The sequence below is a fragment of the Podarcis pityusensis genome, assembly GCF_964106645.2.
Source record: "Podarcis pityusensis genome assembly, chromosome: W".
Classification (NCBI taxonomy): domain Eukaryota; kingdom Metazoa; phylum Chordata; class Lepidosauria; order Squamata; family Lacertidae; genus Podarcis; species Podarcis pityusensis.
Genome location: NC_138045.1, coordinates 23,299,694 through 23,311,673, shown reverse-complemented (window position 1 = coordinate 23,311,673; position 11,980 = coordinate 23,299,694). Strand labels below are relative to the sequence as shown.

General features: G+C 46.5%; 1 protein-coding gene across 1 annotated transcript in view; it reads left to right on the top strand.

Moving 5' to 3' along the window:
- Nucleotides 1-765: 765 nt before the first annotated feature.
- LOC308467682 (inositol polyphosphate 5-phosphatase OCRL-like) overlaps nucleotides 766-11,980 on the top strand; it is a gene marked incomplete at its 5' end in the record, with an annotated part of 40,305 nt that continues 29,090 nt past the window's right edge. Inside the window, 4 exons of the mRNA XM_080989401.1 lie at nucleotides 766-828; nucleotides 874-1,039; nucleotides 2,328-2,563; nucleotides 2,958-2,981. Coding sequence (XP_080845527.1) covers nucleotides 766-828; nucleotides 874-1,039; nucleotides 2,328-2,563; nucleotides 2,958-2,981 — 489 coding nt within the window. The remainder of the gene's footprint in view (nucleotides 829-873; nucleotides 1,040-2,327; nucleotides 2,564-2,957; nucleotides 2,982-11,980) is intronic.

The window sequence follows — 11,980 nt, the reverse complement described above, 5'->3', positions numbered from 1 at the left end:
AACATGGCCAGTGGCAATGGGAAGTTGCAAGTGTGGGAAAGTTCAGGGATGCAGGAGAGGATATATTGTCTGATTATATCCTTATCTAACTTGTGTTAACAAGTTCCCCAATTTCAGCAGAGTAAAACATTCCCCTTTATTTTAAGTTTGCAATGGCAGCGTTTGCTCAGGCTCGCTAAAGCCTCTGTAATAACTATTCTGGTAATTTCCCCATATTCCCTCATAAAATAGAAGAGACGACACAGTCTTTTACAAAAGTATAAAAAGAGTTTACTCACATTCTGTTCACAATCAGATCCCAGAAGGCAGACTTAGCTTAATGAAGTAACATATACTTGGAATCTATCTCTTAAGAAGACAGTCCCTTTGTCCTCTCTTGTTTGGGAGCCAAGAGGGCTTCTTTGACTCAGTAGATGTTGCTTCTTCGAAGAAAGAGAAGAGAGAGAGAGAGAGCAAGAGAGAGATGGCTGCCCTGCCCTGTGCTTTTATCATTGCCTGCACAGGTGAGGCCACACCCACCTCTAGTCACATGTAGAGGAAGTCTGTCCCAGCCCAGAGGGAAACAGGAAGTTTACCTGCTGACTGGACAAACAACCCTCCCCATGTCTAAACATGTTCACTCTAGGAATGTTGTACTTGACTGCTCTTGTGTTTCACATCCCACAGAAAGTGCAGCAATATCTGGAGAGCCCCACATGGACACTCAAGAACAAATGTGGCCACTGTGAGGTGGCGTTTGGACCTGTTGCATGTGCAGTCCCCTAAATGAGAGCCCGGGGCCAAGGACAAAGTTCCCCCTGGAGCACGTTTCCTTGCCATCTGCTGAAGGCAAGCACTCTCTTTCCTCCCCCCCCCCCCCATTTTGCTCTGCAGTTTTCGTTTGAGAATGTGAAGTTCCGGCAGCTGCAGAAGGAGAGGTTCCAGATCACAAACAACGGGCAGGTCACCCTCCATTTCTCCTTTATCCCCAAGCTCAATGACAGCCAGTATTGTAAGCCATGGCTTCGCACTGAGCCCTGCGAGGGATACTTGGAGCCCAGTGAGTCTCTCTCTGGAATCATAGAATTGTAGAGTGGAAAGGGACCCCAAGGGTCATCTAGGGAAGGCCTTTGTTTCCTTTTCATCCCCCCTTTTCTCCTCCTCTTCCCAACCCTCCTCCATCAAACCTTGGGAGTTTTGTAGAGCAGGGGAGGCTTAACATTTGTGGGCTACATTGCCCCATGCTCAAGCCTCCAAGGGCCACACATCAAAGCAGGTGAGCCCAAAGTGTAAAAGTGTGTGTGACCAGCTTTAAACAAACACACACACACACAAATGAATTGAAGCCCCAAAATGCTGAAGGGTCCTGTAATGTGTATGGGTTGCTCGTGCGTAAGTTGCCACCTCTCCAGGCTTTGTTGCCTTGCTAAACCTTTCAGTCTGGGCAGCCCTTCACTTCGTGACTGCCTCAGTCGCTAGCAGAATCCGTCAGTGGGCGTTTCTTAAATCTTTTCCAACATAAAAGTTGTTTGACACCCAGTCTCCTCCTACTCTCTCTGCGCGGAAGTCTTCTGCGCAGGGTGGGCGTGGGTAGCGGAGGACCCGTGCTCTCCCCGCTGGTGTCCGGTGAAGAGTCTTGGAGCCCTCACGCCGATTCCCCCATCAGCCCCTCTTTTTCCCTGGTGTTGCGCTGATTAGCTTCCCCATCTGCAGAGCTGCCTCTCTCCCTGCTGGGTCCTTCTCCAGCATCATTTGAGAGCCTTCCCTCCGCCTCTAGCTCCGATGTCAGTTCCCTGACAGGTCCCAAAAAACCTTTTGGCATCGCAGGGAACCAGTGAGAGCAGTCCGTCAAAAAATAACTTTTTTTAAAAAAAATGCCTATTTTTACGTTGTGGAGGCACAAAAATATCTTGGGGATCATATAGAACTAGCCAAACTTTTAAAAACTCAATGAAATGTAAACTAAAAAAGAAAGTTACATGGGGGCCCAAAAATCCTTTAGGAGACAAATAAGTGCTTTCCCTTTTTATATTCTTTTGTTAGGATCACTTTCTCTTACCCCCCAGTATCCTGTCACCATCTTCTGTGCAGCTGCTGCTTTGGAGGACTAGAGAGGAAAGTGGGGTGGGGGTGGGAATTGAGTAGCTTCTTTTCCTAATTCTTGAAGTTAAGGTTTCCCACATACACCTGTGAGAACAGGATGCTGTACCAGATGGGCCATTGGCCTGATCCAGCAGGCTCGTATTGTGTCCTTCTGTTCAATTATTCACTATCTTAACTTTTAATTTACAGACAAGCAAACTTGTCTGTGCCAAAGAGTGTATCTACCTGACCTCCTCCCGTTTTAGATGAGACGGTGGACATTTCCCTGGATGTGTACGTCAGCAAGGACTCTGTGACGCTTCTCAAATCAGGAGAAGATAAGATTGAGGATATCTTTGTCCTTCACCTTGACCGTGGCAAGGACTATTTCCTCACCATCAGTGGGAGCTACCTACCAAGCTGCTTCAGGACCTCATTGGAAGCCTTGTGCTGGATGAGGCAGCCGATTCGCGAAGTTCCCGTCACCAAACTTATTGACCTGGTAGGGAAAGGGGTTGATTTACCTGGCAGGTTCATTTGCTGAATGTCTAACCTTCCCACTCTGCTTGCCTGCTTGAAAAACAGCTGCTCTTCCACTCAGAAATGTGTGGGCTGGGGGTCCTTTGCTGCATTCAGCTTCAGCTTCTGTAGCTGTGCATTCGCTTCCTGCGTGCTGTTCATGTCCTTTGTTTGCGGTGACTGAGTCATCCCAAGTTCTTGTCTTCCCACCTGCCCTTTCGCAGGGCCACTAAATCGTGTGCATTTCCCTGCCATCTGCCCAGATACTGTTCAGCCAATGGGCTGTTTCTTTCTCTTCTCAGGGCCTGTGCCATTAACACACTTTGTTGTCTTTTCCCCACTTTTCTTTTGCTCTTGCCTTCCTCCTCTGATCTCAGGGAGAAGACAGCTTCCTAGAAAAGGTAACAGTTGGTTTGATATCCTCTAGATGTTCTTGTTCTTTCCTTTCCTGGAAGCGAAAGGAAAGTCCAATGCTGTAAAGAAAAATATTGCATGGGAACCTGGAATGTAAGAACCATGAACCTTGGTAAGTTGGATGTGGTCAAAAATGAGATGGCAAGAATAAATATTGACATCCTGGGCATCAGTGAACTAAAATGGATGGGAATGGGCGAATTCAGTTCGGATGACCATCATATCTACTACTGTGGACAAGAATCCCATAAAAGAAATGGAGTGGCCCTCATAGTCAACAAAAGAGTGGCGAAAGCTGTACTGGGATGCAATCTCAAAAATGATAGAATGATCTCGATACGAATCCAAGGCAGACCTTTTAACATCACAGCAATCCAAGTTTATGCACCAACCACTGGTGCTGAAGAAACTGAAATTGACCAATTCTATGAAGACTTACAACACCTTATAGAAATGATACCAAAGAAGGATGTTCTTCTCATTATAGGGGATTGGAATGCTAAAGTAGGGAGTCAAGAGATAAAAGGAACAACTGGCAAGTTTGGCCTTGGAGTTCAAAACGAAGCAGGGCAAAGGCTAATAGAGTTCTGCCAAGAGAACAAGCTGGTTATCACAAACACGCTTTTCCAACAACACAAGAGACGACTCTACACATGGACATCACCAGATGGGCGGCATCGAAATCAGATTGATTATATTCTCTGTCATAGGCTTTATGCTGTCAAGCCGGCATAGATAAAACTCCGGGCTCATGGCCAGTTCCAATCTATTTGATTTATTGACAAAGTTCAAAAGTACATCTCCTGTGTTTCAAATCACGTCCGACCCTTCCGGCACAGTTGCCGCGTCTGCTTTCTTTTTCCTTTTTTTTACCCAACATGCAAGTCTGCGGAAACCACGCCCCTGACTCCCTCTGTTTACAGAATGACTGGTTCCAGGGTCATCCTCCTCCCTCCCTGCCTCTGGCTCGCTGTCAGACGACAGACTGCTAATAATCTCTTTCGGCTCTCTATAAGTGCTGGTTTCTCCCCTTAAATCTTTCCCCGTTTGCCTCTCCCTGACATCCACCCCCTCCTCAAAGGCCCCTTCCCGCTCAGGAGACCCGGCTGTACCCATATCTCTTTCCTCTGGGGTGGTAGGGGAGAAGCCAGCAAAACTACCCTCTTCCTCATCCGTCTCTTCGAACACCCCCCTCCAACCCCCAATTCCTGGTGTTCCCCAGTCTACGCCTTCATCTTCTTCCTCCTCCTCATCCAATGCAGGGAAACCTTCGAATTCCTCTTCGTCGTCTGTTGTTTCGAACACCTGTTGAAAGGATCTACCCTTGCTTTTGGGTTTGTCAGGGAAAAAACTGTGGAACTCCTCCACCAGTTCCTTGTCGGAAATACTGTCTTCCGGGACCCAGGTATTCTCTGATGTTGGGGCCCCTTCCCAAGCCACCAAATATTCCAAATTCCCCCCTCTCCAACGAGAGTCCAGTATTTCCGTAACCTCGTTGCACTGCTCCCTTTCCTCCATTTTGGGTGGTGGGCCTTCCCCTTCCCCACTACCCTGCCTCCTTCCCCCCTCCCTGTAGGGGAACAGCTTCCCCCTCCCTGTAGGGGAACAGCTTCCCCCCTCCCTGTGGAACACCCGGTGGATTCTCATGCTCTCTGGCAAACTGAGCTTAAACGCCACCGGATTTATTTGCTGGATAACCTCAAAGGGCCCCACCTTCCTGGGCTTGAGTTTCTTGCAGCCCCCTTTCCAAGGCAATCCTTGCATGGACAACCACACCTTGTCCCCAACCCTGATAACCTCCCCTGGTCGCCGATGTTTGTCGGCTTCCTTCTTGTATAACTCCTTAGCCCTTTCCAAATTCAACTGCAGTTGTCTGTGGATCGCTTCCATCTCCTCCACAAACTGTTCGGCAGCGGGAACACTCCACGACTCCTCCCCCCTCCTGGGGAAAGCCCTTGGATGACACCCATGATTGGCAAAGAACAGAGTCATCCCAGTGGATACATTCTCCGCATTATTGTAAGCAAACTCTGCCAGGGCTAGTTTGTCCACCCAATCGTTCTGTTTCTGACTTACATAACACTGCAAATACTGTTGTAAAACAGCATTCGCCCTCTCCGCTTGCCCATTGGTCTCGGGGTGCCTAGCCGTCGTAAAGCTCACTTCCACCTGGAGCAGCCCCATGAGTTTGCGCCAAAATCGTGAGGTAAATTGAGCCCCCCGGTCCGAAACCACCCGTGCAGGTACTCCATGCAACCTAAACACATGCTCTACGAACAGCTTGGCTGTTTCTTCCGCCGTCACTGCGTGCAAACAGGGCACGAAATGGCACATTTTGGTCAGGAGATCCACCACCACCATGACCGCGGTCTTACCCTTACATCTGGGCAGATCAGTGATAAAATCCACCCCTACCACCTCCCATGGCTTCCCTGGTGTGGGCAACGGTTCCAGCAACCCTGCTGGTGCCGCCCTTTCCCATTTGGCCCTCTGGCATGTGTCGCACCCTCGCACATATTCCTTTACATCCTCTCTCACCCTTGGCCACCAAAATTCCCGCGTGGCCAGTAGCATGGTCTTATGCTGTCCAAAATGCCCTGCCGTGCAGCTGTCGTGGAGTTGCTTGAGAATTCTGCCCCGAAGGTTTTCTCCTGGAACATACAAGGCCCCTTTATGGTACAGTAGCCCCCCTTTCACTTCAAAACCCCCCTCGGCACCCCCTTTTCCTCTTAACTCCCCCATTTTTTGTCTGGCAAAGACATCGTCTCTGAGCAGTTGCATCAGTTCGTCGTCCTTGACGAACGTCCCCCCGCACAGCCATTTGCTCTCAGGGAACATCAGTCTTGCCACCGGAGGACCTTCCCCCATCATATACTTGGGTTTCCGGGAGAGCGCATCCGCCCTTGCATTCTGCTCTCCCGGCACATATTGGATCTTGAAGTTGAAGTTGGCAAAGAACTCTGCCCATCTTATCTGTCTCTGGCACAATACCCGCGCTGTACGCCAGTACTCCAAATTTTTGTGGTCGGTGCACACCAAAATTTGGTGCTTTGCCCCAACCAGGAAGTGCCTCCATTGTTTGAAAGCAGCCACGATCGAAAGCAATTCCTTATCATAGATAGTGTAGTTCTGCTCCGATTTGTTCAGTTTCTGCAAAAAGAAGGCACACGGTCGCCACTCCCCCTTTCGATCTGGCTGCAGCAGTACCGCCCCTATCGCCCGATCCGACGCATCTGTCTCCACCCGTAGTGGTTGAGCAGGGTCGACATGGATCAGTTGCTCCTCCGAAGCGAAAGCCCTCTTAAGCTTCTCAAACCCCTCTTGGGTCCACTGAAACCTCTTCTTGACACTGAGACAGTCCATTATGGACGCCGTCAACTTTGCAATTTTTTTTATGAATTTCCTGTAGAAATTGCTGAAACCCAGGAAACGCTGAACATCTTTCCTGGTTTTGGGACTCTCCCATTCCACCACCGCTTTCACTTTCTCCGGATCCATGGCCAACCCCTGGTCCGACAGCCGGTACCCCAGGAATTTGACTTCCTTTGCGTGGAACTGACATTTCTCCAGCTTGACCCACAAGCGGTGCTCCTTGAGTTTGCTCAGTACCTGACGTACGTCCTTCATGTGCTGTTGTTCGTCTTCTGAGTACACAAGCAAGTCGTCCAAAAAGCAAACACAGTTCTTGTAGAGCAAAGGTCCTAGTACGTGGTGCATGAAGGCTTGGAAACAGTGACTTCCGCACTGTAAACCGAAGGGCATGACTAAATACTCAAATGCCCCCATCGGGGTGAACATGGTGGTCTTCCACTCATCCCCCTCTCGTACTCGGATGAGGTTGTCAGCCCCCCGGAGGTCCAGTTTGGTGAAAATCTTCCCCTTCTGCTCCCGTGCCAAAACATCGTCGATCCTCGGCATTGGGAAAGCCACCGGTTCCGTCAGGCTGTTCAGGGTTCTAAAGTCCACCACAATGTTGGGATTCAAGCCTTTATCAGGAGAAACTGGCCACTCTCCAGGCACCCGGCTTGATCTCTTGTTGACCTCCCTGTCTGCATTCCCCAGCAGGATACAGGCTAGGTTGCGATAGGCGATCCTTCTCAGCGTGAGAAGAACACACACCCTCTTTCCTGCCCCCCCGGGCAGGGGAGAGAGATAGACAGAAACGTATTTACATTCCTTTATTTCTGTCTTTGCAGCGTTACAAAAATCATGACTGCTCTCTTCAAGCTTCAGCAGTCGAGAAACAAACTCCTCCTGTACTTCCTGTACAGCTCATATTACACTCTGAGCTAATTCCGGTGCCCTCTGCACTGTGAATTGACTGTCCCTCTGTTTCCCATGGAACAGTCCCAACATTCCCATTATGTTTTGCTTTCAAGCTACCAGCAGCTCGCGGCTGCATTGATTCAATATCGTAACATACTCCCCCATATGAATCAATGTGCGCTGCGAGCAAAACGTAATCCAGAGAATAAAACAAACAGTTGTTATACATATAACACTCCCCTGTTGTTTCAGTTCCACCCTTGGAACTACCCGCCACTGGTTTCCCCAGTGTACCTCTCTGGTTGTCTGACTTCCAAGGAATGAGTGCATCTGCATTTCCTTGGCTAGGGAATGTAGTGTTACGCTTAGCAACTCCCTGTTGTGTCTTTGTCTCTGACTTAGACACACCTTTAACCTGTCTTGAGTTGTCAACAATAGTAACACATGCTACAGCTGAGTTAGCAAACTCTTTTGAATACCTCTTGGGTGGTACACCCTTTGTAACTCTCTCGGACCTGCGTATAAGGTGCTGATCCTCTCTGCTTACTGGTTCAGTCTCAGGACTCTTTGGAGAACCGGTTCCAATAGTAAACAGTGGTTCATCCTTCACCTGTGAAGGTCTAGCCATTGTGTGAGATTTCCTCTCAATGACTGTGTCAACTGAGCTCTTTGAGCTATCACTGTCATTCTCAGTACCACTGTAATCAGTAAAATCATCATCATCATCTGAATCGTCCTCAGTGGGAAATGTGTGAACAATTACTCTCTCCTGTTCAGGAGCACTCTCTAGAAATTTTGTGAGAATCACCTGACCAGATTCAGACAAAATTACTCTGTAGAGACCCTTTTCATAACCCACAAAAATGCCTCTAGCATTCTTTACTCCACCTGGAGCTTCAGTCTTCACATGAGACCCAAAAACCTTAAAATGGGCAACAGAAGGTTTTCTGTGGAATAGCTTTTCAAAAGGAGAACTTCCCAAACCTTTTGAAACCTTTCTCACCCAACTGTAACAATAACACAATATCGACTCCGCCCAATACTCATGTGGCAAATGTGAACTCAGCAATTGCGCCTTCATGCCATTTTGCAATTCTTTGTTCACTTGCACACAGACACTTTTGTTCCATGCTCCTGCAGAAACAGCAGTCTTGTGCCTTATCCCTTTCTTGTCCAGGAAATCCTGAAAATCCTGCAAAAGAAAAACTGGCTTTTCATCTGTGAAAAGACAATCAATGTTAGCATCATGAACATCTTTAACCTTGTCACAAAACTCTTTAAACCTTTCTAAGGCTTCTTGTGGTTTCTGCAATATATATACCCACACATAATGAGAGAAATAATCCACACACACAAGATAATATCTTGCATTGCCTCTAGACGGTGCTAGAGGACCAATCACATCAGCATACACTCGCTGAAAAGCTTTGGTTACTTGCGTCGTCTTCTGGACGTTTTTCGACACACCTGCGAGAGAAATCATGTTAGAATCAGATGCATTACAACTTATGCAATCACTTTGATCAAAAGTCAACAAATACAGTCCATCTTTCTCTCTGGCAGAAAGATACAGCTCTCCATCTTTGAAGATTTTGCAGCTTTCTCTATCATAGGACAAAGTCAGTCCTTTCTTTGTGATCTGCGAAACACTCAGCAGATTGAACTTTAAATCAGGAACCAAATACACCTTGTTAATAGTCAAGTTCAGACTCTCTAGATACACAGTTCCAAACCCGGTCGCTTCCAGCTCCTGACCGTTGGCTTGTTTCACAGTGAAGCTTTGCTTCTTAAACGTTGAAAACAGATCTCGCCGCGATGTCATGTGTTGCGTCGCTCCAGTGTCGAAAATAAAAGCATTTTCCACTTCTGGTGTGGCTTTTAGTGACATCAGAGCCATAGCTGGTTCCACTTGGGACTTGGTACGACTTTTGCCTGACACCTCAGGCTTTGCAGAGCTTCCCCTAGCTCCTTTCTGTTGACGTGGCCTCTTACAGTTCCGCTGAAGATGCCCAGGTTGGCCACAATTGCGACAACAAACAACGTTCAGAGCTTCAGCTTGCTCTTTCCTTGCAATGGCAGTGGGGGCGCTACAACTCCGAGCTTCTCTCCCCCTGTCAGCAACATCCATTGCAGCAAGTACAGGAACAGCAACGGTTCCTTCACTCCCCCTTTTGGGGTCAAAGCTCTCCTCAGCTTTCGATGAGCTTTTAGGAATTTGGCCAGCACCATCTTGGCTCCCCCCTTCTGGGGTAGTACACTTTCGGTTCTTGCTTCTCACTCCAGCTTCACAAGCTTTTCGGAGCTTCTGAGAGAGCAAAGCCATCTCAATCTCAAGCCTCAGCTTTCAGCAGTGAGCATGTAAAATTCCAAGAGTCTATTGGCTGTTTACTGCCTCACTTGGCAGCTAAACGCAGGCTGTTTTGAAAGTCCCTCCAAGAGCAGTGAGATAATAGACAAAACAAACGCTGTTTACCAGCCTCTCACAGTCCCAGCCCCTCTTCCGTTGTTGGTCAGTAACTTTCCACTTTACTGACGTTTCGTTGCTTAGCAACTGGACATTCCAGGCTTATCAAGACTCAGGTATGCGAAATATGTGGCTCTCTTTCAGTGCTGGTTTCATCCAAAAGCAGACACTCAGTGAACCAAAGAATGCTTCAATTCGCGTTCACTCTCACAGCCATAAAATCACCATACCTTGAGGGAATCCGTTGCTCAGCAAAAACACCTCCTCCGGTGCTCAGCCGTCCTTGTAGCTTCCATCCGCCCGCTACCACATTCTTTCTTTATCTCCTTGCAGAGGATGAAGTATGATCCATCAACCTCTCTTGTTGCTTTCATGGATCAAAACCATCGGCTCCATGCTACCATATATGTTGGGATTCAAGCCTTTATCAGGAGAAACTGGCCACTCTCCAGGCTCCCGGCTTGATCTCCTGTTGACCTCCCTATCTGCATTCCCCAGCAGGATACAGGCTAGGTCGCGATAGGCGATCCTTCTCAGCGTGAGAAGAACACACCCCCTCTTTCCTGCCCCCCGGGCAGGGGAGAGAGATAGACAGAAACGTATTTACATTCCTTTATTTCTGTCTTTGCAGCGTTACAAAAATCATGACTGCTCTCTTCAAGCTTCAGCAGTCGAGAAACAAACTCCTCCTGTACTTCCTGTACAGCTCATATTACACTCTGAGCTAATTCCGGTGCCCTCTGCACTGTGAATTGACTGTCCCTCTGTTTCCCACGGAACAGTCCCAACATTCCCATTATGTTTTGCTTTCTTTTTTTTTTTAATGATATTTATTGGAATTTCACATGAAAAAACATCTTAATAAAAAAGAAATTTAAAAAGAAAAAGGAAAAAAAAACACCATACAAGATACAAAAAGAAAAAAGAAAAAACAGTTAAAAACAATTCCGTCTTTTCATCACAACTTTTACATTTACTTATTTCCCGGACCTCCTCATACCTCCCTCTTTTGTATTCCGATTTAATTTGTTTGTCCAGCAATTCCTTTTCCTCCTTTTTAATCCCATCCTTAATCTTAATATAATATAACATTGAATTTTAATCTATTAAAAACCAATTTTCCATTTCTTTTGACTTTTTTAGTCCTAATCCTTAATCTTAATCTATCTTTAACTTTAAAGCCTGTACAGCTAGAAGCCACTTAATTTCAATCCAACATCACTCTAACATTCTTTAATTTTACAATATTTCTGTAAATAGTCTTTGAATTTCTTCCAATCTTCTTCCACCGACTCTTCTCCCTGGTCACGGATTCTGCCAGTCATTTCCGCCAATTCCATATAGTTCATCAATTTCATCTGCCATTCCTCCAGTGTGGGTAGCTCTTGTGTCTTCCAATACTTTGCGATGAGTATTCTTGCTGCTGTTGTGGCATACATAAAGAAAGTTCTATCCTTTTTTAACACCGATTGGCCGACTATGCCCAGGAGAAAGGCCTCTGGTTTCTTCAAGAAGGTATATTTAAATACCTTTTTTAATTCATTATATATCATCTCCCAGACAGCCTTAATCTTTGGGCACGTCCACCAAAGGTGAAAAAATGTACCTTCAGTTTCTTTACATTTCCAACATTTATTATCGGGCAAATGGTAGATTTTTGCAAGCTTGACTGGAGTTATGTACCACCTGTATATCATTTTCATAATATTCTCTCTTAGGGCATTACATGCCGTAAATTTCATACCTGTGGTCCATAACTGTTCCCAATCAGCGAACATAATGTTGTGTCCAACGTCTTGTGCCCATTTAATCATAGCAGATTTCACCGTTTCATCCTGAGTGTTCCATTTCAGCAGCAAGTTATACATTCTTGACAAATTCTTAGTTTTGGGTTCTAACAGTTCAGTTTCTAATTTTGATTTTTCCACCTGGAAGCCAATTTTCTTGTCCGAATTGAATGCCTCCATTATCTGAAAATAATGAAGCCAGTCTCGCACTTTGTTTTTTAATTTTTCGAAACCCTGCAATTTCAGTCTATCTCCATCTTGTTCCAAAATTTCCCAATATTTCGGCCATTTGACCTCCATATTGAGCTTTTTCAAGGCTTTCGCTTCCATTGGTGACAGCCACCTTGGAGTTTTGTTTTCCAATAAATCCTTGTATCTTATCCAAACATTAAACAGTGCTTTCCTGACAATATGATTTTTAAATGCTTTATGTGCTTTGACCTTATCATACCACAGATATGCATGCCAT